Source organism: Periplaneta americana, chromosome 11 (genome assembly GCF_040183065.1).
Source record: "Periplaneta americana isolate PAMFEO1 chromosome 11, P.americana_PAMFEO1_priV1, whole genome shotgun sequence".
NCBI classification, from domain to species: Eukaryota; Metazoa; Arthropoda; class Insecta; order Blattodea; family Blattidae; genus Periplaneta; species Periplaneta americana.
Genome location: NC_091127.1, coordinates 84,853,926 through 84,881,809, shown reverse-complemented (window position 1 = coordinate 84,881,809; position 27,884 = coordinate 84,853,926). Strand labels below are relative to the sequence as shown.

The following is a 27,884-nucleotide window of genomic DNA, read 5'->3' as shown; positions in this document are numbered from 1 at the left end:
TGATGACACAGCTGTTGGTCAAGTTGAAATTTATTACAAACAGTAGGCAGTTGAAGAGACATTTTAAAGTATACTGCTGATCTGACTAAGATTCTTGTTTCATATGTACATTAATAAGTGCCTTTGTAAGTATGATACCATTTTCATTGTGACATCCAGCACTGGAGTTTTATTTTCTTTTTTTCGAGCACATTTTACTTAAATTTTGTTAATTTAATCTTATTTAAGTATGTAGAATTTCATGCAGTTTTATAATAAACATTTACTTCATCTCATTGATTCCTAAATTCACAGAGTTGTTGAGCTTTGTTTCAGAAAATAAAACTGATATACAAAATCGGACATATCTGGCACTCATTCTATAGCTGCTGAGTGAATTGTTAATAATTGCATTTCTTTTTATCCAATTAGGAAGATCATTTTATGCTCTTAAAAGTGAGATTTAAATTTACAGCAAGAAGTTATAATGTATGGCTAATGTGTGTACATAAAACATAGAAAACAGTTTTTAAATGTCATAAATACAGTCTTTGCAATGAGTAATTTATTACATATGTATATTGTTTACTACTTGTGTTACTTATACCTGTGATATAATTAATTAAAACATAAGTAACATTTTACCATGGAAATATTATTATTCTGTTGTTTTTCAGCCTGAGAGATTGCAAGGAACACATTATTCAGTACAGAGTGATATTTGGTCTCTTGGTTTGTCATTGGTGGAGATGGCAATAGGAATGTATCCCATACCTCCTCCTGATGCTAAAACTTTAGCTGCCATATTTGGGCAGAGAATGGAATCTGATAATCATAACCATGTTCCACCTTCCCCAGTTAACAGTAAGTATTAATTAGCACGTAAACTCGGGATGTCAAGTTGTTTAATTATCTTTAATTTCTGAAGGAACTAAGAGGATTTTTTTTTTTAATTCTTATTATCCATACCGCCTCCTGATACCAAAACTTTAGCTGCCATATTTAGGCAAGAATGAAATCTGATAATCATCATGTTCCACCTTCCCCAGTTAACAATAAGTATTAATTAGCATGTAAACTCAGGATGCCAATTATTTTTAATTTCTGAAGGAACTAAGAGGATTTTTTTAAAATTCTTATTATTAGAGACGAGAATTCCATGCACTATAAAATCCCAAAATATGCATGCATTCATGCTCTATCAAACTGAAACATGCACGATCAAGCAAAAAAAATACAAGGGAGGATCGAAAAGTAATGCACAACAACTTTTTGTGGCAACATATTTAATGTGTAAACAAAACAAAATAATGCAGAAAAAAGCTACAGGTTTTACCTATTTTTCAACACACGAACCAAGTCTCTCGACACATTTCCTCCATTGTGACACCAGAGTCAGTACACCTCGTTCATAAAATTCCGTTTTCTGAGCGTATAACCATTTGCGCACGACTGATTTCACTTCTTCATCCGAAACTAAAGCGTTAGCCTCCTAGGAATTTTTTCATTGGTCCGAAGAGATGAAACTCAGACGGTGAGAGGTCTGGGCTGTAGGATGGGTGGCTGCTGCCTCAATGCCTCTGATATTGGGTGGTGTTGCAGCGGTTACTGGTCGGCCAGAACGTGCTTCGTCAGTAAGATTTACTCGGCCCTCTTCGAAGAACCTGCACCACCTGGAGATGTTGCTACGGTTCAGACAATCAACACCACACACCTCCAACATTTTCCTGTGGATTTCACTCGGACTTTTTTGTTTTTCTCAGAAAAAATGCACTACACCTAGCTGCTCTACACAAGTAGACAATGCTAGCACACGTTTCATCTTTACTCAGTAGTTACCGTTTGTTCTGCCAAGGTGAACCTAATCGAGCCATTGCTGTCTGTAGCACAAGATTCAAACTAACTATCTGCCAACTTTGAACCTCCTAATGAAAATAGTATACTGTAAAAAAATTGTGCGTTACATTCCGATCCTCCCTAGTACATTAAAGTATGCACTTACATTTTTGTTCTAAATGTCTTATTTCACTTCACTTTTTTTTTTTGCACAGTTAACAACCTAACAACATTTCTAAATTGGTTTCTTTGAGGTTCCTGCTCTTGTCAGTCAATATGTTTTTGTAAGCAGAGAATGACTTCTCTACATCGCAAGTAGTTATGGGTGCAAACTTGAATGAACATATTTGTGACAGTGTCAGGTCAAATTCTTCATTCAAGTTTTCGCCACATATAACCTTCTTCACTGAATAAAAGAATCTGTAGTCTGGGTTTGCATTTATGACCCTGTCCACTTTGTTTTTTGCCGCTACACAGATTTATGGCGGATGAAGATGGCGGATAGTAGGTAACCACACAAACAACGCTCTTGATTCTTCTGCGTTATTCGAAGGTGTTTTTACTGTACCTGTGCGTGAGACTAAGTGTAAACATTTAAGTAGTAATTATATAGTGTTAAATATATAAATCAGTACGTCCTCAATATTAGAATGTCTAAAAAAAGCAGAAGATATGAAACACGCCGTAATCGAGGCATTGCAGGACGCGACCGTGTTGGAATGTATTGCCAACATAATTCAAGGAGGAATTGTGCTGGAACTTAAGAAAACTATTGAAGACAACTCCGCAGTTATCCAGAGTCTGAAGTCGTCTCTGGAGGAGAGGGACAAGAAGATTGAAGAACTGGAGTTAATGATCGACGACCTGGAGCAATACCAACAGCGACAGTGTCTCCGTATCTTCGGAGTGAAAGAAGAAGCATCTGAAGACACGGACAAAATAGCGGCAGATGTGGCTATGAAAATTTGTGTAGTGTTAAATGTGAATGATATCGACCATAGCCATAGAGTAGGGAGGATAAATGACGAACGACCCCGAACAATAATAGTGAAATTCTGCAGCTACAGGAAACGGCAGGAAATGTATAAAAAACAAAAAACTGCTAAAAAAATTCTGGAATTGTGTTGAGAGAAGATTTGACACGTGTGCGACATCAACTGTTGAAGGACTGCATCACAAAGTACGGTCTGCACAATGTATGGACACAGGATGGCGCAATAATTGTGAAGACAGGCGATACGAAGAGGCGAGTCACCCGCAAAAATGAACTGCAGTGAGTCAGTGCGTGTTTCTTGGTATCCTACATAAACATTTCACTCATTGTTTCTCTTGTTATTGAATTAGATTTACTTTTTATTTTTCTGTTTTTCTTATCAGAAAATTCTATTAAGGTTTATTTTAGCTTATCATAGTTTAGTCCTCACTAGTTTTAGTATTTTCATTTTAGTTTAGTAGAAAATTTGTTTCTTGGCTTAGATAAGGTTTTAAGTTGGCAGCAATTACTATTAGAAACAGAAATGGTCCACCAGTTTCTGACACTGTGGAATGCAACGACCCCTGTTCACACCCAAACAATAGTGCATGCCCTTCAGTCAATAACTTTCAGGCACAAACCAGCCTTCTAAAATCCGCTCTCTCTCTTCACCCTCGCGCACTACAGCTGGCCCACATTAACACTCAAAGCCTATTAGCCCACTTCGACGAGTTCTATGACATATTTTCCCCACTTAATCTTCATGCCTTATTGTTAACCGAGACTTGGTTGAAACCTTCCCTTTGTTCGGCCCTAGTCAACATAGACGGCTACACGTTATTGCGTAATGATCACACAAATAAAGGTGGTGGAGGCGTCGGAGCATACATTAGGACAGATCTACAACCCAAAATTATATATTCTACTCCTAGTGAGTATTCTGCAGCCCCTGAAATTCTTTTTATTGAAATAACTGCATATTTTCAAAAATGTCTCTTTTGTGTAATATATCAACCCCCAAACATCAATAGAATAATGGATGTTGAAGAGCCCCTAATAAACCATCTGCTTCATTATGAACACGCAATTATAATGGGTGACCTAAATACAAATCTACTTGCCACCCAATCGAACTGCACGACACAACTGTTGACAATGTTCCAAGCATGCAACTTGACAGTCCTTCCCCTCAATCCTACTCACCACACTTCGCATTCTGAGACTTTACTGGACATAATAGCTACAACAAACCGGGACAAAGTACTGACGCACGGACAAATTCCTGCACCGGGAATCTCGGTGCATGATATTATCTACCTTGCCTATTCCCTCAAATGCCCCCCAATCATTCGTAAAACAGTGACATATAGAGACCTAAGACGCATTGATCAGACAGCTTTAATATCAGACGCAACCGTGATTCCCTGGCACACAATTTGGACTACTCCCACTCTAGATGACAAGGTTTCGATTTTTAATGATTACATTACACAACTTTACGATAAACACGCGCCACTGAAATCGAAACGAGTGAAAAGACCAGCAGCCCCATGGTTAACTTCCTCAATACGCACTATGATGACTGAACATGACGCAGCTTACCGTAAATACAGACGGACCAGATCTGAAGACAATCTGAGTACAAACAATTACGTAACAAAGTTAGCCAAGAAATAAGAAATTCGAAACTTCGACACATGCATGACATTATTGGACCATCTTCAAACCCATCAGCACTATGGCGAGACTTGAAATCAATGGGCATCGGAAGACAAAATGACCAAGTAAACGACTTTTCTATTTCACTGGACACTCTTAATAACCATTTTACCACGATACACTCACAACCAATTGACCCGAAGGAGAGAGAACAGACAATGCATGAACTACTGCAAGCGACCTGTCAAATGAGCGAGAAATTTTACTTCACATACGTAACAGATTTAGACGTAAAGAAAGCTATAAAACGGATAAGTACTAAAGCTGAAGGAGTCGACTGCGTCAGCATTGTTCTACTGCGTAAGATCATAGACGTAATATTGCTAACTGTGACACACATCTTTAATGCCTCACTTATGACCTCGACATATCTGACCCTATGGAAGAAAGCTTATGTACGTCCCCTTCCTAAAAATAATAATCCTTCAAACCTAAATGACTATCGGCCTATAAGCATCCTGCCCACCCTGTCAAAAGCACTGGAACGCATTGTTCACAAACAATTGACGGATTTCTTGAATGAACACAATTTACTTGACGAGTATCAGACAGGCTTCAGAACTGGACATAGCACACATACAGCATTACTTAAAGTTACGGAAGACATACGGAAAGCCTCTGATAAACAAAAATTGACCATTTTGACACTTCTTGACTTCAGCAAACCCTTTGACTCAGTTGACATAGATCTGTTACTATGCAAGCTCCGAGCCCTTAATTTATCAGAAAGTTCAGTGTCGTGGTTTACCTCCTACCTTCAAGTACGCCAACAATGTGTGCGGGTCTGTGATCGTTTTTCTTCCTGGCATACCGTGGGTGCAGGTGTACCACAGGGTTCAGTTCTTGGACCTCTACTTTTCACGATCTACATAAATGGCATATCACAATCTATTAAACACTGTAAACATATTCTATTTGCTGACGACCTACAAATATATATCTCTGCACCTACATCGACACTAAATTACGCAATAAATGAAGTAAACAATGACCTAAAATCAATTATTTCATGGACGAAAAAGTTTGGACTGAAATTGAACTCTGAGAACTCACAGGCAATCATAATGGGACATCAACGACTTTTAAGTAAATTAAACACAGGAGACTTATCTCCTGTTAAAATGAATGAAACTATTATCCCTTACAGCGATAGAGTAAAAAATCTAGGAATTTATATGGACAATAACTTAAGTTGGAATACTCAAATCACACACATATGTAAAATAATTTTTATGAAAATTCACGCACTAAAAAGAATTCGAAATTTCCTTCCGTTGCTTCTCAAGAAGAATTTAGTGCAGTCGCTCTTGATGCCTCATTTTGATTACTGTGACACTCTCTACACTGACCTTAACATGAAATTGACAGACAGACTACAGCGTGTTCATAATGCATGTGTTCGATTTATTTGAAACGTCCGTAGATCGTATCTCACCTTCACTAAATATGCTGTCCTGGGTCCATCTCAAAGAGCGAAGAAGTATTCACTCTCTCACTTTACTCTTCAATATTCTTCAAAACTCTAACCCTAGCTACTTAGCTTCTCGTTTTCAACATTTGTCCTCATATCATGAAATAGATACTCGCTCACAATACCATATCACACTCTCCATTCCTAAACACAGAACATCCTTCTCCTCTTCATCTTTCACCGTCTCTGCAGCTCATCTCTGGAACTCTCTACCACAACATGTCAGAGACTGTCGGACATTGTCTAGTTTCAAAAATAAATTAAAATTACACTTTTTCAACTCAGATTCCTTTCAGTTATAAGCCTTTTTCTCTGCGATAGTTTTGTAAAAATATAGGCTATATATTTATTTTCCTTCCTTTCCCCTTTTTGTTCCTTTTATCAGCTGACGAATTTATTACCATAGCCTTTTATTGTGAATTTTATTTAATTTTATTTCTTTTTTGTTTTTTTCTTTTTTATTATTTTATAAGGCCTACATTCCATTTTGATATATTCTTCCTTACGTTTTTCCATATTAACCGTTTGTGCTAAATGAGTTGCTTTTGCTATATTCCAATGTATCTTACTTGCTTTTTTTTTTCTATTGTATTATTTTCATGTTGTTTAGTGTCGATTTTATTATGCTATTATTATTTCTCTTTGTAATATGTTAGTATTCTGTTCTGTAACTTTTTTGTTAAATTTTAACTGCTTGAATACTTTGTGACCTGGTAGAGTGTAAGAGAAGGCCCTATGGCCTTAACTCTGCCAATATAAATAAAGAATTATTATTATTATTATTATTATTGCTTTCCCACAGGCATAACTGAGGGATCTATGGAATTCTTTGCAGATCTTTTTTTTTTTTTTTTGCAATGAGCAGATGTGACATGGTGATCGACTTGAAATTTTTTAGTACATTTTATCTCAAAATTATAGTAAGCACCTAGATACAGTTTAAAAACGCACATTGTAATTTAATTAATTATTTTTAAAAAGTTTTGTAATTTTTTACAATGAACAATTGACATAGAAAATATTCGGAAACAGAATAGCAGTGCTTACCTCTTTACTGCAACAATTGCAGAATACGACATCCCCATCTGATCTAATAAAATCCTTTCCTTTAATCCACTGTGCAAAGAGTACATTTTTGGAACTTTAATTGGAAGCTTATGAGAACCACACTAACACACGCAAACAGAATAAACAACTGCAAAGACAGTTTAGTGAATGATTCCAATTTTAGAAGAATCTAAATTGTTATCAGTACTGGAAAAGGGAGAGAATTTACAACCTCCCTGAATGAAAGTGCTTTTGACCTAAATTATTTGTCGGCAGTTTCTTTGAACCCTCCATATTTATTCTCTACTATTCTCAAAATATCCAACGTAATAAAACCATTTATGACATGCAGTCTATAGAGGGTTGTCTGTAAAGTGTTGTAAAAGTGAACTTCCGTCCAGGGAAAGGTCGTCTACAATCTTATTGTGAAAATCTTAACATTTTATTTCATTTTTCTGTTACTTAGTTTTTTCTTTTCTTTTCGTTCTTCAATCCTGATTCCTGAAGTAAAATAAGGGGCATAAAAGTCGAGAAACTGAGGTGTCCACTCAAAATCATTAAAACATACATTTAAACTGAATATGATGTACCGTATTTGCTCGCGTAATTTGCGCACTTTTTAATTAACTTTGGCCACTGAAAAATTGGGGTGCGTAAAATATGCGGATTTTTCAAATAAGAGGTCCTGTTCTGAGTTCTGAGCTGCACGATTGCCGAACTGTCCCGCGAAACTTATCACTTTCAATTTATATGACGCGGTGTAATTGTTATTTTTCTTTCCCATCTTGAAATACTGTATAAATACAAGTGCACATTAGAAGTGTTGAAAGTTAACTGAAATATACAAGTATTTACGGTAGGGCTAATTTTCTATACCGGTAACTTGTCTCTACCAAGGACAAGCATTGTTAAAGTAGTGGGACTTTGGGGTTTCTTTCTGAAGCAGGTACTTCAGTTGCTGGTGAATGACCTATGATGGACTGTAGGGAAGGAAAATCCCTACTACACTGAAAAAAATATGTACGTAATCCCTACTACACTGAAAAAAAATATGTACGTAAAATGTGTGCACAAAATACACGGAGCAAAAATAAAGTTCAAAATAATCCCTTAAAAATTGGGGTGCGCAAAATACGCGAGGGCGCAAATTACGCGAGCAAATACGGTATATTATATGCATGATTAAGCTAAAAATTGCTTAAATATGAATTATACACGTTTTTATATCCAAAAAGGCCAAAACATAGGCAAATATGCATGGATAAAGTACACATATTTGGAACCAGAAAGTAATGAAATGGATAAGTATTAAGTTTGAGCTGTGTCCTATGTTCCTATAAAAACATGCATTTACATGGAATTCTCGTCTCTACTTATTATCTTTCTACAGAATTAATCTGATACTTTCTTAATACAATTCAGTTGATAATATTGTCTTATTAAATTGTAATGTTGGTAGCAGAAAAAAAGTTTTCATTTTAGAAAACACGGAGTTATCGAATGGATCCAGTTTACCATGGAAATAGAAATAGATGAACTATTACCATTCCTGGATGTGATGGTACACAGAAAGATGGACGGTACTCTGGGACACAGTGCATCTATTGAAAGCCCACCCATACCGACAGATACCTACATAAGGGCTCGAACTATCATCCCGGTCAAAAACGGGTGGTGATGAAGACCTTGATCGTGCGACCGTGGAAAATCTCAGAACCACAACATCTCCGACAAAATAATGAATACTCATATTATGTTTAACAAAAATGGATATGTTTTCTCAGTTTATTTACTATTCTCTTTCTTCAGTCTCGTAATTGTTCAGCCTTTAGCCTCAGTCACTATCACTTTCACTTTGCACCGTCACTTCCACTCCATACAAATCATCTACATCTTTCTCTATGTCATTATATTCTATATATGTGGTAATGATGATGGGCGTAGTTCCATGGACAGTTCTGGCGTTTTCACAACCTCTGTGTCTTCACATTGGTTCATTAATTTCCAGTTGTGGGAAATAAATGTTAGCTTCCAAGCCCTCTCAGAGTCGGTATATTCTTCCTTTTATTATGTTCTTTCTGAGCTGAGAGGAGTAAGAAAACTCTTACAACCAGCCTTAACAAATCAGAATTGTGACACATTCCTTTACACTATGTAATGGGTGACATTTGGGAAAAATTCTTTCATAGGAACTGCTTTCCCCATATTCCACCTGTTTTGAATCTGTAACCTGCAAGCTCAGTGAAAATGTTGACCCTCATATCAGTAGTGATCTTATTCAGAAATTCTGCTGCGCCCAGTTGCTGTTCATGAGTTAAAGTTTTACTTTGTGTGCGCATGACTTGTGCATGGGTGCATTGACGCAGTTAACTCACTTATTCATTGAGTAACAAGCCCACAGGGTCAGCAGTTCAACCATCTTCTATTGAAATGCGGGAATAATCATGTGATTATTGTCAGTAATTGCTACGTTCTATGTTTCCCTTGAGTTGTAACTTGTAATATTTGTAAAAGGACAGGAAATTAAGTAAAATAAAAAAAAAATCCCAGTCTGAGAATATTCCCAAATAAATTTCTTCCCATGGGAATATTCTCACATTCCAACATTAATTATAACTACATGCCTGAATATCCTTAAATCATTATATTGGAGTATAGTACTTAATAAGGTTCACATTATTTTTTAAAATATATGTGTATATTTCAATTTTAAACAGTAATTATTTTTTTACATTCTATATTGGTGCTTTGCCTAGAGATATGGGAATATGGTCATTAAGAAACATGACAGGAATTTTCTCTTTGAAAAAGAAAGCGGAAGGGGGGGGGGAGAAGAGAGTAGATGTGTATGACAGAGAGAGAGAGTCTGTATTAGTAATTGTTTGTGTATATGAGAAGTATGAACACAAATTACACATTTTTCTTTCTACAGGCAACTATCTACAAGGCTCCAATGGCCCAAGGCCCATGGCAATATTTGAATTGTTGGATTACATAGTGAATGAGCCACCACCGAAACTTCCAGCTGGAATTTTTACAACTAGTTTTAAGGACTTTGTTGACAGTTGTTTAAAGAAAAATCCTGCAGAGAGACCAGATTTGAAAACATTAATGGTAAGAGCACCACACATTTTATGTAAATTTCACTGTTAAAAGTGAACATATAGTACATATAGTTTTCACAGTTATCACTTCAGTCATAGTAAAAGAAAGGTAAATGCTATAATTTATGTGGTAATTTGTCGACCCTTATAATTAACAGCAGTATGTGTAGAGCACATCTTATTATTATGAGCCTAATTTTACATGACAGTTTCTATGCACCATAGTAAATAAATTCATATGAATATATACCCTACAAGCCTTACATAAGTTATAGCCTTAGGATATTGTGTAAAATTTGGAACATTCATGGTGAATTGCAAGAACGCATTTATTCCTTCGTTAGCTGCTAACGGACCAATAAGTTCGAAAGACGCGTTGCAAGAAACATCTTTAGTGTTAATGGTCCGTTAAAGGATTCACTAACTTAGAGATCTGATTTCCCTCCTATAATAATATTTATTCCTCCATTAGACAGCCATCTTACGTACATTTTGTGTATTGGCGAGTAGTTAATATATTTTGATTCATCATAATGTTCCCTGTATGAGATTCAGGCATGCAATATTTTGTACAATAGGCCTATATACACGATATTAAAATAATATTGCATATTGATGGCTAAAAAGTGATACCTCGTATCTGTACATTTCCATGTAAACAAAAAACAAACTGTTTCAGAAATTATTTTCTCAAAATATTGTGGCGCCATGATGGAAGATTCTGGTTGCCTCGGAAGTGTGCACGCGCTCGCGCACCCAGCGAGAGGGAAGGCGCAGGGAAACAGAACTCGAGATTCAATAGGCACTGTAATGTGGCACAGAGCGAGGGGGGGGGGAAACTACGGGACGGCGCAGAGGGTAGAGAGCAGGGGAAACTTCTAGAAACGTAACCCTCTTGTAGATTCCATAAGCCACGCGAATCGAAGATTCCAGAACGTGTGATTTAATAAATAAAAGTGCGAGTGAGTCTTTGGGAGTTAGTTAGTCTTCAGTCAGCCTTCAAGTCTTATCTTGGACACCGGCGACGTATCCAGAGGATCTGAGTTTGACGTGCAGTGAACTTGAATGGGTCCATAACTGTGGCAGCGTCCAGGCGAGTGCGGTGTATCTGGTTGCCTTGAGTTCGATGTGCAGTGAACTTGAACAGTGAGCTAGAAGAACTAGCCAAGGCAAACGAACTGTGAACTGAGAACTGACAGTTTTGTTCTGCACATAGTGCTTGTGAACATTAGTTGAAATTAGGAGTACTTGTTGTTCTTCTCAATAATACCTGTGTATTGTCATTGTCACTGTGTGGAGTGCAATAACGACTACTGTGTTGCTGTGTTGAGTGGAATACCCATTGTTGTAGGGTGAATTATTAAGAATAAAAGTCACATTGTTATCGGGGCGTGGTGGAAAAGTATAAATAAATGTCACAATATAAAAACTTATATATGTTTACGATTTGCAAGATCTTCTAATCGAGAACAATATATTAGTACACTGTCCAATTTTGTGAACACAATAATAATGTGGTAAATCTAAATAAATAATGTAGTTAAACTAAATTATCATTTTTGTAGTTCGAGGTATCTCTTCTTAGCCATCGATATATAGTAATTTGATTATTTATTTACTTATTTATTCATTAATTCTTCGAATAGCGAAGTTATTATTTATTTCTACAGACTCTAGTTCATCTTCTGACGAAAGGTTATATGCTCTGTAGTCTGTCTTTTTATTTTCTATAAAATCAATGCACTCGTGCACTATTTCTAAAAAATAACAAATAGGCATATTTATCTTTCTCACTGAAACTTCTGTTTCTGATTTCTTTCTGATTCGTATTAATCTATATTTATTGCAAATTTTGACAACAATAAAAGCAATGCCTCACATCAGTCTAGCAGCCGATGTTCACTTATTATTCTTTCATGTCCTATTGCATCACTTGTGAATTCCAAAGATGCTTGGTTAATGATCCAACAACTAGTGGCCCGTTAAATTCCTCTTCTGCAACCCGACAATCCACTAATTTTAAAGGTCCACTAACTAATGGAGGAATACATTATTTATAGGTCTGTTTTCTTGCAACCTAATATCACTGTTCCAAGAGAATGTAGTCATGAAATCCGTGTGTGACAGTCCGAAACCTTCCCTGAATGCTGGTTTGGTTGAGAACACGATGCTTCGGTGTCTTGGCCTGCACACTACCAAACTTCAATCCTCTCAGTTTATTTTCTGTGGGGATAATTGAAAGCTAAGGTCTATTTCACTGTGCTTGATACAGCAGAGAAATTGTGCCATCAAATTGAAGACTGAACTTCAACACTTGCAATTCATTTTAGTGCCACACTGAGCTGTGTGTTTATGAACTTGAAGACAGTTTTAAGCACTTGTTTGAAATAAGAACTAGACAATAAAAAGTTACACTATTTGTTTAGTGCAGCAGTGATATGTGCTCTGTATAGATGTGTAAGTATGAACATGTTCTGTAAATTACGGTTTTTTAGTGAAACATTCAGTACAGTAAAATCTCTCATATCCAGCGCCCAAATAATCGGCACTACCAAAACAACGGCACTTTTGGCTAGGGCAAGAAAAAAAGGCATTCATGCGAAAGGGAAGAGTCGGATGAAGATGTGAGTGGTTTTTGTGGGTCACATATGGCGCATGTTGTGTTTACTCTTTACATTGTTTATGCCTGGAAACATAGACAGAAAACCCCATTATGTTCCTGGGATAGATCAGGTAGCGTCGGTAAGTTGCTGCTTGGATCTTGCAAACAATGCACAGAGATGATGGCTTTAAATTTACCACATTAACTCTCCTGTTTCGAGGGGATGTTGGATGAATCTAAATAGGAAAGTGTGAAACTCTGTTCCTATAGTGTGTAGAAGTTTCATTCTGTGATAGATAGCATCATGGCTACTACTGCTAAGTGCAAGAGGAACGTCCTCACACTGAAGCAAAAGCTTGAATTAGTCCAGAAAATAGAGGAGTAAGTAAAGTTGGAAGTTCAACTTTATACAATATAAAGAAACAAGGCAGTCAACTTCGGCGATTCATACGTAACAATGAATCAACGAAAGTTGTAGAAAATCGGAAAACTGTACATCAGTCCCACTGTGAAGAGTTGGATCATGTTCTATACAAATGGTTTGCAATTAAAGATTCATGTAGATAGTATCATTCCTTGGTCTCTACATTCACTTGACATTACTCGTTTAGATTTCTTCCTGTGGGAATTCGTCAAAGACAGAGTGTACGCTACAAAGTTAACAACATAATGGATTTGAAACAGCTCATAAGAAATGCCATAAACTCTATCCCAGTAGATATCCTGAACAGAACACCGCATAGCATGAAACTGACCACAAAAAATCCATAACCCCATTGGGAATCGATAAGTAAATAAGAGAGTATAAATTTGGTAATAAAGACAGTGACAGGTTACTGTTGTCTGAAGAGACAAATGAACACATGTGTAGACTTTATTTCAAAGACATATTGATCCGAGAAGTTAGTATTTTGTAAGTTTTTCCATTTATTGGATACATTTCTACTTTGCTCCATATATTTTACTTTTCTTTTTCACTTACTTAAACGTTTTTATTGATTCTTACAGATTTTTAACACTCTACCCATATCTTGCGTCATGATGACTGCTGCAATACTTTACCCATTATTTTCATGCATCTATGCTGCACATATGTTCTTGTCTTCCATTTCATGTATGGTTTTTGCATTTTAATATTTGGACTCTGTATGATGATTAATCACTATAACCACTATGCTTTTAAGTGATTATTATTCCATTATTTTGTGATTGTACAGTTATTCATGTAATACTGTTTTTAATTCATCTTCTCCACTTTTACTTCATGCAATTATCGAATCTTATTATTTTGCCATACTACTCATGTCTTTATGCTCACAGTATCACTATGTTACTAGACCTGAAGACACCATTAATTGGTGAAAGCGCTTGTCATGTTTTGATTGTGTAATGACTTAATGTAACTTTTGTATTATTTTTAGGTTAATAAGACAGTTATTGAAGGATTTTTATACTTATTTCATTTACATGTGTAGAAGCTATGGAAAAGAGATAACTTATATCCTGCTCCAGTGTTCAGAATTGTATGAAATGAGGTATATACTTTGGGATCTGCTCTTTGGCTCGTAAGGATTTGAAGGGAATTAAATTAGTCAGCTTATGAAAGTTTACAGTTGCCTCTGAATTATTTGCGTAACACAATGGTGAATTAATAGGTTTAATTGCTTTAGAATAGTTTAGGTCGCCCTGAAGAAGAAGAAAAAGAAGATAGCATGTTGGTTAAAGATGTAATTTTGATTATTTTTGTTTCAGAATCATGAATGGGTTCGAAAAGCAGAGTGTGAAGATGTTGATATTGCTGGTTGGGTATGTAAAACCATGGACCTATTGCCCACTACACCAACGAGGGTAGCACCTAACTTCTGAGTAACAGAGAGTTATGGCAGAACACGATAACATTTTCTGCAATAACTGATTTCAGTTGTATTCTGCTTCACAGCAATTAACGTATGCATTGTTGTGATGTTATGGTGCTTGCTACAGTAAGCAGTGGATTGATTAACTATTTTCCAACTTAATCTTTCTCCAGAGATGTAAATATTATTGATATATGTATATATATTCATAATTGTGTATGTGTATATACTTATATATCATGGTATCTGCCGATAATTCCTAAGAAATTTTCAACATATAATGAAAAAAAAAATTGTCATCATAATTTAATTATGGCCTTATGTAAGCATACAGTTACATAGTGTGCCACACTATTGATTAGAATCAACATTGGGTAGAAGTTTTATTGTTAGATTATTTGTAAGCCACATACTGGGTATTACTAGATTATACCATGAAAATTGAGTGGAACATTCATTGTACGAAACTAATATACATATACATATAAATCTATGTCCAGAAATACTTCTATTATGAGTTACATACCTTGCTGTAAATAACACATCAGAATGACACTGTGAGCAGATTTGTTAAGATTGATATAGCAGTTCTGTTATTTGTAGTAGTAGTAGTGTTTTCAACTTTTCACTTGGTGTGTCAAAAGATGAGCACTTCAACAGAATGTGTTCCATTAGTTCATTCTCCCTTCTACAGAGTTTATGTGTAGGTTGGTCAATAATATTGAAATGGTATAAATATGATTCAGTTGCAATGTCTCCTATGCTATCCTAGCTCTCGAATTAAAGATTTTAGTTTTACAATTTAATTAATATTGTTCAGGATTTTTTTATAGTATAGAGAATACAAACTTTCTCGCTGCCGACTGGAAATCAGCTGTTCATATCTAAAGGAATGTTTTATTTATCTTACCAGTTTTGCAGCATGTTGACTTGCATAAATCTGGAACAGGTTGTAAATTACTCTCATCTTTGGCTATTCTGATGACAAATTCATTATCCTAGTGACTAGAAATTCACTCAAAAACTTCTTTTTCTGCTCCCTGACTTTGGATCAGTAGGTGTCCACGCGCGTGCGCTCCAGCCAGCTTGAAGACAGAGGTTACTGTCTTGCTTGGTGAGCTCTCCTGGAATATTTACTGTTATGTTTAGTTTTGTTCATTTCAATGGTGGTATCGAATTTACAGTTGGAGTTTCTGTAGCATTTTTGACTGGCTTAGATTGCATCTGAAGGATTGTTTGGGGAGCTTGGTATTAGGTAAAGAGGCTGATAGTTGAGAATGAAGTAGTAGTTTTAAGTGTATAGGAATTTGTTTTATGTAATTACACTGATTGATTATTACTCATGAAAACAAGTTGAACATTTACTGATAACTTGAAAAATTCTTGAAATTCTTCTTTTGCAGAATTGTGGAGAAAATTTTTCTTCAGAATTAGAACTGCTAATTCTATGCAGATATTCATACCATTCTGTCTGTGCGTGCTTGCAAATTAGAGTACTGTGAGAAAATCTGTTCAGGGTCATCTTCATTTGTAACAAATGTCATTTGGCCTTTCAGAATTCGAACTCTGGGCAGATTCTGTGAGATTTGTGTTGACAAAGTACACTGTAGCTGTAAGGCTGGTTCTAGATAAAGTAAGTCGTAGGGCTAGTTTTCTCCAGATTCTCTGTTCTAATATTGCTCGTCTCTAAATAAACTCTGCACAAGCATTAGATTTCAGTGATCTGTTATGATTTGTAATCATCTCATTCATGGTTCAGTAGTAGGATCATACCATTCTTAAACATCATTTCTGCTGTTCTTAGTCACCATTTGTATACTTTTGTATTGTCCATGCTTCATTATTGTAAGACAAAACTGGCTAAGAGAAGATTACATCTATATACAGGACAATTACAAATGATTCATCAGGTTTTAAGCCAGCCACTGCATAAAGGAAAATATAACACTTAGAATAATGTATGCTACATCAAAATAAACAGAAACTGTTAAAGTTTCGGACACACCTTCACAAGTGTTCGATGTGGCTTCCTCTCATTACACGACACACATCGATGCAATATTGAAGTTCGTCCCATACGCACAGTAACATATCCCTGGTAATGGTCGTAAATGCATCTGTAGTGCAATCCTTGGGCTCAACCAAAGTTGCTGGTAGTGATGGCACGTACACTATGTCTTTTATGCACCCGCAGAGAAAAAAATCACAGACCATTAGGTTGGGGGATCTAGGAGGCTACTGTAACAATGCTAAGTCATCTTCAGCACACTGCCAATCCAACGGCGAAGGAGTTCTGTGTTCAGGTAGCGACGCACTTCAGTGTACTAATGGGTTGGCATCTCATCAAGTTGGAGTATGAAGTTTATTAGAATCCTCAGTCACTTGAGGAAACAACCATTGCTGCAGCATATCGAGAAATGACATACTGGTCACGGTTGTCTCTGTGCAAAAAAAAAGAGGGGGGGGGGGACGTACACCTTTGATTTAGACACTGCAGCAAACACATTCACTTTTGAAGAATCTCGTTCATGTTGCACTGTCAAACATGGTTTTTCAGTAGGTACCCCAGATGCATACATTATGGCAATTAACTTTGCCATTCAAGTGAAATGTGGCCTCGTCACTAAACACTAAAAGGTCCTTAAAACCATCTTTCTCCTCCATAGCAGCCTGCATGGAATTATAAAATTCATGTTGTTCGACGAGGTCTTCTGGTTTTAGCTTTTGCTGTATGTGGTACAGTTTCATTCACAATCGGGTTAGTAAAATTTTCCATACAATCATTTGCGTAATACCAAGTTCCCGACTGGCACAGTATGTTGATTTCTGAAGGCTGCGAATGAAACTCACTCTCAGTCGCTCCACTGTTTCATTAGAAACACTTGGACATCCACTACTTTTACCTTTACCATTTGCCTTAAATTTATGATGCCATCACAGATTGCTTTGGTGACCTGTCAGTGAAGTTCCAGGATATTGTCTCTGGAACGCACACTGTATGGTAACAAAGAAAAATCACTTCTCATATTCGAAAACTGCGAACACTTTCTGCTGCATAGACACCATTTTGAAAACTATGCTTGTACTGCCATCTGTCTACACACTCCAGAGTTACAACGAAGGAAAAGTAAACTTTCAGAGTTTTTCTTTCGATTCATTACATTAGTCAACAAATTTTAACTTTGAAAATTGTGCCGAAATGAAACATTGTTACTATCCACATATTTTCCACGCTGAATCCAAAAATGGAACCCATTTTTCAGCAGCACCCTCAGAATTTCAGTTATTACCCTTATTACACTTCTGAAAAGTTCGATGCTAACTAAGCAGTTCCACATTTTTAATATCTAATGCAGAACGCATAAACATAGTCTTTCACTATTATAGTGGTGTTAGTACTAAAATTAAAGTATCCTTCATGTTCTAATGATGTAAATAGCTATTTACATTCACTTAGTGGAAGGAGGCGTCGCTTTAAAACACATTATGTGTGTTTTAGTATTCTCTCTTTGTATGAACGAGCAGTAATCACTCACCATAGATGGATCCCAACTCCCTTTATAACACTGTTCCATCTGTAAAATGTCTTGGTGAAAGCGTTCCCCTTGTTCGTCACTCACTGCACCCAAGTTTTTAGGAAAAAATCTAAATGAGAATGCAGGAAGTGAATTTTGACAGACATGCTGTATCCAAAATTCTTATAATTTTGAAAGAGACTCTGAACTAGTTGTCATTATTTTCTTCCTTCTTGTTGCCGAGGAACTCATTCACAACACTTTTAAATGACTCCCATGCTACACGTTCGTTTGGAGTTAATTTTTCTAAAAAAAAATCGATCACGCATCATTTTTTTAACCTCGGGTCCAATGAATATTCCTTCTTTTAATTTTGCAGCACTCAAGCCAGGGAATATTCTTCGTAGATATTTGAAACCTTTGCCTGTTGTGTCTATACCTTTCATAAAGTTCTTCATGAGCCCTAATTTAATGTGTAAAGGATGGAGATATATTTTTTGTGGGTCAACTAAAGGTTTAAATTTTACAATATGTTTCCCAGGAGTGAAATCTTCTCTTTTTGGCCATTTCTTGATTATATAGTGATGTTGAGTATCTCGGCTGTCCTAAAGGCACAGAAAAAAACATATTTAGTGAATCCACTCTGCATTCCATGTAGAAGACTTTAAGATCCCGCAAATATGCCAACAATGGTTTTCATATTTTAATGACTTCAAGAATACGACGCACGTTTTTGTATGTTTCTTTCATTGCTGCGCTGTATGCTACAGATATATAGGAAAGTTTATTACGATTGTATAACAAAACGGCATTCAGACTAATTTTAGAAGCATCTATAAATAAGCGCCACTCTTCAGCATTATGTGTAATACCTAGTTTTAATCAGTCCATTTACATCGCTGCATGTACAAACTCTAGAATCTGTAACTATGAAAAATGGTAATAGATCCTTATTTATGTTTCTAAATACTGAAACATTAGTATCTTTATCCAGCACCTTCCATTCCTGAAGACGAGATTCTAGAAGCTCAGTCAGCTGTTTAGTTAAGTACAAATCACGTACCAGATCGTTGAGTTCCACCTATGTTTTAAATGTGGCTTTTCTTCTCTCTCTTCATCTGGAATGTAGACGTCAGCCCTTGATATAGAGAGCTGCACATCATCAGATGACGTTAGGTCAGATTCCGATTCTTCTTGCCATGTAGAAGGTGGAATGGGAACAGGTAAATTTTCTCCATGAGGTATTGGTCTTATAGCTGATGGGAGATTAGGAAACTGAATGAGTCTCTTACTTTTTTCAGTAACATTGGTTAAGCAGAAATAACAGTTATCTTCGTGGTTCTTTTGTTCATGCCATACCATTGGTTCGGAAAGTTATTACAACTACGTCTTTGATTCTTCATTTCATTTCACACAGAACAATTCACACTACTAACAAAACCTCTACACCCGAACTAAACAAAATACAGACTGACTGTCTCTGTTTTCATTACCAGGCACCCTGTAAGTCAATATTTTCTTTCAAGTATCAACAAACCATGATTCAGATATGTCAAGTGAAGAGGGATTTGGTACATGTATACTAGATATTGAAAAATGTGTATACATTCTATATTTATAAAGCTAAATTCTTGAAATTTATTTCATGTGTACCTTGTTAAATGGGAATACGTATGCATACATCAAAATTAAATGTAGGCACCTGTGGCTTCCACCAATTTTCTCAAGCGGCCGGTAATGGAATCCACAGTCTTCTGGAGGAAGTTGCGTGGGGCATTGGTGATAATGCCCCAAATCCGTGTTTCCAATTCTTTATTGTCTCTGGACGGATTGTGCCATTCCTTCCTTTCTCCATATGGCATCATTCTCTGAACGAAAACAACGGAATTCCACACTTCATAGCGTGCAGTTCGTTCTCGAACAAACAGGTGATCGACCATCTTTGCTATTGTTGCGCGAACCGCCCCTCATGGCCACCATCTATACTACGGACGCGCAAAAGTTCAAACTCTATTTAATGATTTACATGTACACACAATTTTCATTATGGTTGCATCAATATTAAAAATTCCACAGCCAATTAGTAATACCTAGTTACTTCCCGTCAGCACTGTATTTATGGCTATTCATAAAATACAACATTGTTGCAGTGCTCGGAAACCTGACGTAATGGAAAAAATCTGATTACATATTCGTAATCAGCGCATCAGACTTGGTAATAATCAGCATTCTGTTTGTCAGCACAAAAAATGCTGTTGACTAGTGATTAGCACAAACATATTGCATCCATAGTTTTCGCAAGTATTTGACTTAAAACCTAATGAAGCGTTTGTAATTGCCCTGTATGTATAGCTTCTATGCTTGGAATGGTTTGAAAACTGCTTTTGTAACACTTATGACTTGCCATATCTGTATGCCTCTTGAAGGAATGATGCATTGATATCTAAATAATTTAAATGTGTTTTTTTGTTTAGGTACAGTAATACCAATACAGAGTTTACTTCTAATTGGTTCCTACCCTATATGCCATAATTCTGACTTTTATTGAAGATGGTTAATCAGTTTGTTAGACAATTGTGTGTCACAGGAATAGTGAAAGTGCATTTACTGACCCTTGAAACGTTGCTGATGATCGTAATTATAGATCCTTTCTATAATTCTTAGTGAGGGAAACATCACTTTCTACATTGTCATTCTACTTCGTGTTCTAGTGACTTAGAGCAAATTAGTCACAAACAATATTTGACACTGCGTGCAATATTAACAAATATGATAGAATTGAAAGAAATTTTATATAGAATAATGAGTGGTTATAGAAGAATATTTTCTGTTTATCGCAAAAGCTAATATTTGTCTTTATTAGTTATAATGATATGAATAAAAGCTGGCACATTTCTGGACATACGTATATATGAATAGTTTTACTAGTTACAGTACAAAGAATATTTCTTTCAGTTTTATGAGTATGAAGTACGGAATAACTGTATGTATGTACATATATATATATATATTTTTTATTGTTATAAGTCACTAAAAATGTCATGAAAATTTACGTAATTATTCTACAAATATAATAAAACAGGTAATGAAAGATTTGGCATACAATAAGCTTATAGTTGATATACAACGGGAGGAATACTACTCTTAATCTTGGTACGAAGGTTTTAGCTGTACAAATTTACTAACCATAGATAGGTACCATACTAGTCGTTATGCAAATGGTCCTATTTTGTTTCTGGACATGATACAGTCATTATGCTGGTGTCATGTTGATGTTGTATGAAGTAATTTATATTAAGATACTTTTGTTCATGTAGTTCTTATAACATACGTACAACAATAAGTTTTGGTGTTTTATTTAAGGATTAACATAGAGCTTAAATATCACTCACTCCAGGACATACCAGTATTATTTTAAAAGACTTTTAGGTGTTAATATGTATGAACATGGAATATAAAGTAACGGTTTAGAGGAATGCATCCATTGCTGTAATTTATGTAATAAACTGTTTTCGCATATTACTGGGTCATCAAATATTTTTGGGCACTTGATTTGAATTGTAGTCATAAAGCAAATTTCACTATAAAATCTATGACGAAAACTATGACTCTCCACGTATGCTATATAACACTAGGACGACACGCCATTTTAGTTCTAAAGTTTCACTGAATGTTGAGATAACGCTTGAGCTGAATTGAACATTATGTGAGGTGAAAAACACGTCTTGTTTGTTTTCTTGGTCTTTAAATATTTTCTTTCTTGTGGTATGATAGGAGCCAATAACATCCCAGTCTCTCTACTGTCCTGGCATACTGATGTTCATGGCTTATCAGTCATAATTTCCCGTATTCTATCCATATTAGCATTTGTAAGTCTGGTGCTTCCAGCCTCCTTTTTCCAGGTGACTGAGCCAGTCGCATGAAGGAGAGCATAATACATAGAAATCCTTGTATCCGGCCAACTACAGGATCTAGCCAGTGCCAGATAACTGATTTTGCCGGTTCATTGGTAAATAATTTTATAGGTTAGTTGAAGACACTGATACACTCGTGCAAAGGTCCATCATCTTGTAATTGCTGTTTCCAGACTTGCTTAGACCATTAACTATCTTGGACGTTTTATGGATTGTGACCATAAATGAGATGTTCCACCATTTGTAGAGCGGGCAAAAAAGTACATATTAGAGATGTAATAACTGTCAGTGCACCTAAAAATTGCACATAACATGGCATTTTGTGATAACGTAACACTCATATGTAGGCTATACTGCACATGTATATACGAGTAGCATGTAACAGAAGTCTATGGATCCAATACAGGTTCTTATTTGCTTTAAAAATGACAGTTTTTTCACTTCCTGTTCTAAAGTTAGCGATCTAGGTGGCTGTTTTTTTGTTTCACTTGTGTGCATATCAATAATACTGCCATCTAGTGGTGATAGCTTCAAGCGCCCCATTGAAAAATGTAGGTAGCTATTTCAGTTTGTAACTTATTTACTGACTTTCCCTCATATTTTAGTTTTCTTTTTCTTATTCAAAAGTGCCATTGTTTGGAACTGCTGGTTATTTGGGTGCTGGATATGAGGGATTCCACTGTACCTGTCAAAAAAAATAGTATTGAAATCTGTAAAAATAAATACCTACGGTAAATAAAATATTCAACTGAAAGAAAGAAAAGAGAGAAGAAGGAAGAAAAAATGGTAATTAGCAGATATCGGGTCAGGAACTAAACAAAGAAAGATTTTAGTATGGTACCAGAATTTTAAAAATTCAACTAACCTATGAACTTTTTTCATAATGTTTCGCCAATGAACATATTGCAATTGTGGATAAGTGAGGAGACTCATCCACACAGAAGCCAAACTCATAATGATAGACTCCTCTGATTAATTGCCCAGTTCTTAAATAACTTGCAACCATGGTGGTGAATTCCAGTTCAGTTGGGCAAATTGGTCTTAATTGAGCAGTTTCAGAGCTCAAATAAATTGGTTTGTTAACTAAAGAGAATAAACATGCAATGGAAGAAAACAATAGAACCAACATTCAACATCAATAATGACAGGCATTTTAACGAGGGAACTGCGGATAGGGGAGAACTGTCCAAGGAATCTGAAGCTGACAAGGGAACTGCTGATCTTCGTAAATCTCAGAGGAAAAGGATACCTCCTAAAAAGCTAAGTGATGATTTTTTATAAACAGATCAATCAATAGGATAGATAATATTGGTAAATTAAGTACACTTGATATGGTAAAGACTTCTGGTAATACTAATAATATATTCAACTCTACTGGTATGTCAATAATGCATCAAAACTTTCAATGCCTTAAAAATAAGTTAAATGAATTAGAAGTACTATTCAGTCATGAATTACGAGATATAGATATTTTGTGTTGTACAGAACACTGGCTAAATGAAAAAGAAGTAACTTTATTCCATATTAAAAATTATAAACTTGCAAGTTCCTTTAGTCGCACAAAGTATAAAAATGGAGGCTTAGCAATATTTGTAAAAGCCACCAGTAACATATCTCATATTGAGAAAAGACAAACATACTACCTTAACCGAGAAAAGGATTTTGAACACGTAGTAACAGAAATAAAATACTCAAATTATTGTTTCACAATAGCCTGCATTTATAGATCACCAAGTGGATCTTTGAAAACATTTCTTGAGAATCTTGAAATCCTATTGCACTCGTTAAAAAACAACAATAAACCATTAATTTTATGTGGCGATTTCAATATAGATTTTTCAGAAAACAATAGTGCAGCTTCTGATTTCAGATCACTGATTCATTCATTTAACTTAAAAGAGACTATAGATTCCCCCACACGTATAACTCCTACATCACAGACATGCCTGGATCAAATAGTTATTGATAATGATTTCTACCCATTCTCAGCAGAAAATATAAAAATGGGAATTTCAGACCATAATGCTACATTTTTACATATAAAATTAGAAGCAAATGCTGAACCTAAAGCTAGTAATAAGTCCGTCAGCTATAAAAGATCATTTAATGAGTCAAATATAGAATACTTTAAATCTATGCTCCTAAAAGAAGACTGGTCTGATGTGTTTAACAAAACAGATGTAAATGAAAAATCAGTGGAATTCATTAACACTGTAACACATTATTTCAATATCGCATTTCCGATTAAAAAAATTATTCTTTCAAACAAAATGAATAAATCAAAAAATTGGATAACAAAAGGAATCATAATTTCTTGTAAAAGGAAAAGACAATTGCACAATATATGTCAATATACAAATGATTTAAATCTCAAACTATATTATAAAACATATTGTAACATCCTAAAAAAAGTAATCCAAAAGGCAAAATTAAATTACAATCAGGACTTCATTTTGAGAGCAGAAAATAAAAGTAAAGCAATTTGGGATGTGGTAAAAAGGGAAACCGGGAAAAAATCAGACACAGCAAAAGTCAATATTGAATTATTAAACAATGGCAGCTTAATAAAGAGTCCACATAAATTAGCTGAAGTGTTTAATAACTACTTTGCAAATGTTACGCAAACCTTAGAACCTGCACCAACAAGGAATCCACAGCCAACCCTTCAACTTACAGGGAGTAAAAGTACAATTTTTTTAAAACCAGTAACCACAGAAGAAATTCACAAAATAATGGGAAACCTAAAATGTAGCCTGGCATCTGGAATTGACGAAATCCCAGATGCAGTAATGAAAGCTTGTAATCATCTTCTAGCTCTACCAATGACAGACATCTGTAATTTATCCTTAGTCACTGGTAAATTTCCAGAGATCTTTAAAGTAGCAAAAGTTTGCCCAATTTTTAAGAAGGGAGTTAAACAAAATATTGAGAACTATAGGCCTATATCCCTATTATCTGGGTTCTCGAAAGTCCTTGAAAAGGTTATGTACAACAGATTAGTCTCATTCCTAGAATATAATAATATACTGTCAAATTCTCAGTTTGGTTTTAGAAAAGGTAAAGGAATCAATAATGCTGTAATATCGTTTATCGAATCAATCCTCAATGCTAAAAACAATAAAGAACAAACCGTTGGACTTTTCCTGGACCTTAGCAAAGCATTTGACATGGTTAATCATGAAATTCTAATCTGGAAACTACAACAATTTGGCATAAGGGGATTAGCAGGGAACTGGTTCATCTCGTACTTAAGCAATAGGGAACAGGTTGTACAAATTGGCTCAGTAAAATCAAAATCCGTTGCTATGCCCCATGGTGTCCCTCAAGGCTCAATTCTTGGTCCAATATTATTTCTCCTATACATAAATGATCTCCCGTTAAATATAACTGAAGGGAAAACTGTCTTATTTGCAGATGACACAAACATAATACTGAGTGATAATAAGGAAGAGAACTTGCAAATGAAAATTAATGCAACATCAACGAAACTAGACAAATGGCTAGCAAATAATAAGCTTAAATTAAATGTAAATAAAACTGTCTATGTATCTTTCAATCAATATCCAACTGACCAGATTCACATAGTTCTTAGTAATACCATAATTAAGGAAGTAGAATGCTCTAAATTTTTAGGTATATGGATAGATTCCAGTCTAACATGGGAAAAGCATATACAACATCTAACTGAGAAGCTGAGTCGCTTATGTTATGCTTTTCGAGTCCTTGCGAAGATATCATCCATGGATCTTTTAATATCAGTCTATTTTGGATATGTTCATTCAATACTATCATATGGCATTATTACTTGGGGATCTTCACCAAAAGTGACACAAATCCTCAAATTGCAGAAAAGAATACTCAAAATCATTAAAAAAGTTCCTATTCGGACTGAAAGTATAAAAATTTTCAGAGAACTAAAAATCTTACCTGTACCCTGCATATATATTTTAGAAACAGTGTGCTTTATTCATCAAAACATAGATTCCTTTAAAACAAATTCAACATATCATGAGTATAACACCAGAACATCCCAAAACATACATCTGAATTACCACAGGCTTACCAGAAGTCTTATCAGCATATCACATAGAGGCAGCAATTTATATAATAAACTTCCACAGAAAATCAAAGAACTTAACATAAGAAAATTAAAAAAAGAGGTAAAGAACATTTTATTGACACATATGCCATTTTGCACAAATGAATATCTAAATTTAAAATTTTAGAATTTAACGTTTCTTGATACTGCCCTTGACCATTTATGTTTCAGGTAACTCACAGTTGAAGAAAAGACAGGGAAAAGCAAAAAGAGAAGATACTAGATAGAACAGTGGAGACTGAAGATCAAGCTTGTCCTATAATATTAAACTGTTAAATTTATTTAGAATTGAGTCTAATTTTGTATTATATTGTATGTTATGTCATTTTTCTTGTGTACTGACGACGCCAAGAATGCTTGTAATTCTATTCGGCTAATAAAGATCTAATCTAATCTAATCTAATAAAATCGTGGATTATACACGCAGCCAAGGAAAGTTTCATTGACCGTGAATGACAACTGGAAGGACCCAAAAATATTTGATCACTTGATATTTAATATGGAAAACTTGTTGTGATTTCGAATATGTTAACTTTTATTTAAGATTATTCTAATAATGTTGTTGTTCTCATTCCTAAACATTGGCTATAAAGCTATTACTTTTCTTACACCGCAATATTTTCAAGGGATGATATACATGAAGAGGGCTGTGCATCTGTTGAGATGGTCCAGGTTTATTACATCATTTGAATTGCACAGAATACAGTTTTGTGCATTGTAAATTGCTATCCTGTGAAGTGGCCTGCTAAGTAGTCTTGGCCTGTCCATAGTGTGAACATTGCAACTATATATTTTCGTGGTTCTTGGGATATCACAATGAGGGTAATATTTTTATTTAATCTGTTTAAGTGGCATAATGTAGTATTTTTCTGCAGTTTAGAATTTTAATACATTTTGAGGATTGTGGTGCAATTACTGCCTGAATGGCTGTGTGTGAATCTGATAGGTTTACAGAATTTTAGAAATCTGTTATGTACAATAGATTCTGTAAGGATATGCACATAGGAGCAATTGTTCCATCAAAATTTGTTGTGTTCTGACTCAGTGAGCGATAAAAGGAGAAAAGGGTACATGTTCCTCCAACTCTTGCTCCTTTATAATTTGATAAAATGATCATCCACATAAATTTGTAATCACTTTTTGTCCGGATAATGTAATTCAACAGTTTATAATGTTAACGTTTTTGTAATTATTTTGTCAGTTTCAGATTTTTTAAATGATCATCTATTAGGATAAAGTTTAGGGGGCTATCCTTTAATATTAATCTTTCTTTTAGCTGGGGAACAAACCATGATTTTTAGTCAGTTTGAAATTAAATCTAATAATTAGGAATTCTGTTAATACGATGATGTAATTAATTGAAGTCACTATGAGACAACAATGGGTATATGTAATAGAAAAAAAAAACTTGTACTGCTGCAAATATAGTAAACAGACAACAACAAATTTTACTTTTTATTATGTAGGCGTATTGATGCCTTTTCCTGGAATATGTAATTTGTCAGGTGGGCGCAAGAAATTGGTAAATTTCGCAAATTAAGTGAACAAAAAAGTATATACATCTTGATTACACAACTTTGAACACTTTATCACTTCGGAATATGTATGATAAGACTTTCTTGTGTTAAATTTTAATGTACCTTGTTTACATGTTTCGACCTATTTATGGGTCATCCTCAGAACTGGTCACACCCCAACGAAATTCTCAACACACAACTCAATTTCAGAACACACACCCTCTTTGGCTCTATATATTATGTTTAGGTGAT

The 27,884-nt window shown here is 35.2% G+C and overlaps 1 protein-coding gene across 2 annotated transcripts in view; it reads left to right on the top strand.

Annotated features, from left to right (window-relative positions):
- The window catches only part of Dsor1 (mitogen-activated protein kinase kinase 1), a 90,648-nt gene extending 63,087 nt beyond the window's left edge, over nt 1-27,561 (top strand). For both annotated transcript variants that reach the window (XM_069839724.1, XM_069839726.1), the window contains 3 exons: nt 657-843; nt 9,958-10,139; nt 14,484-27,561. In XM_069839724.1, coding sequence (XP_069695825.1) covers nt 657-843; nt 9,958-10,139; nt 14,484-14,597 — 483 coding nt within the window. In that variant the 3' untranslated portion in view covers nt 14,598-27,561. The remainder of the gene's footprint in view (nt 1-656; nt 844-9,957; nt 10,140-14,483) is intronic.
- Nucleotides 27,562-27,884: the final 323 nt, after the last annotated feature.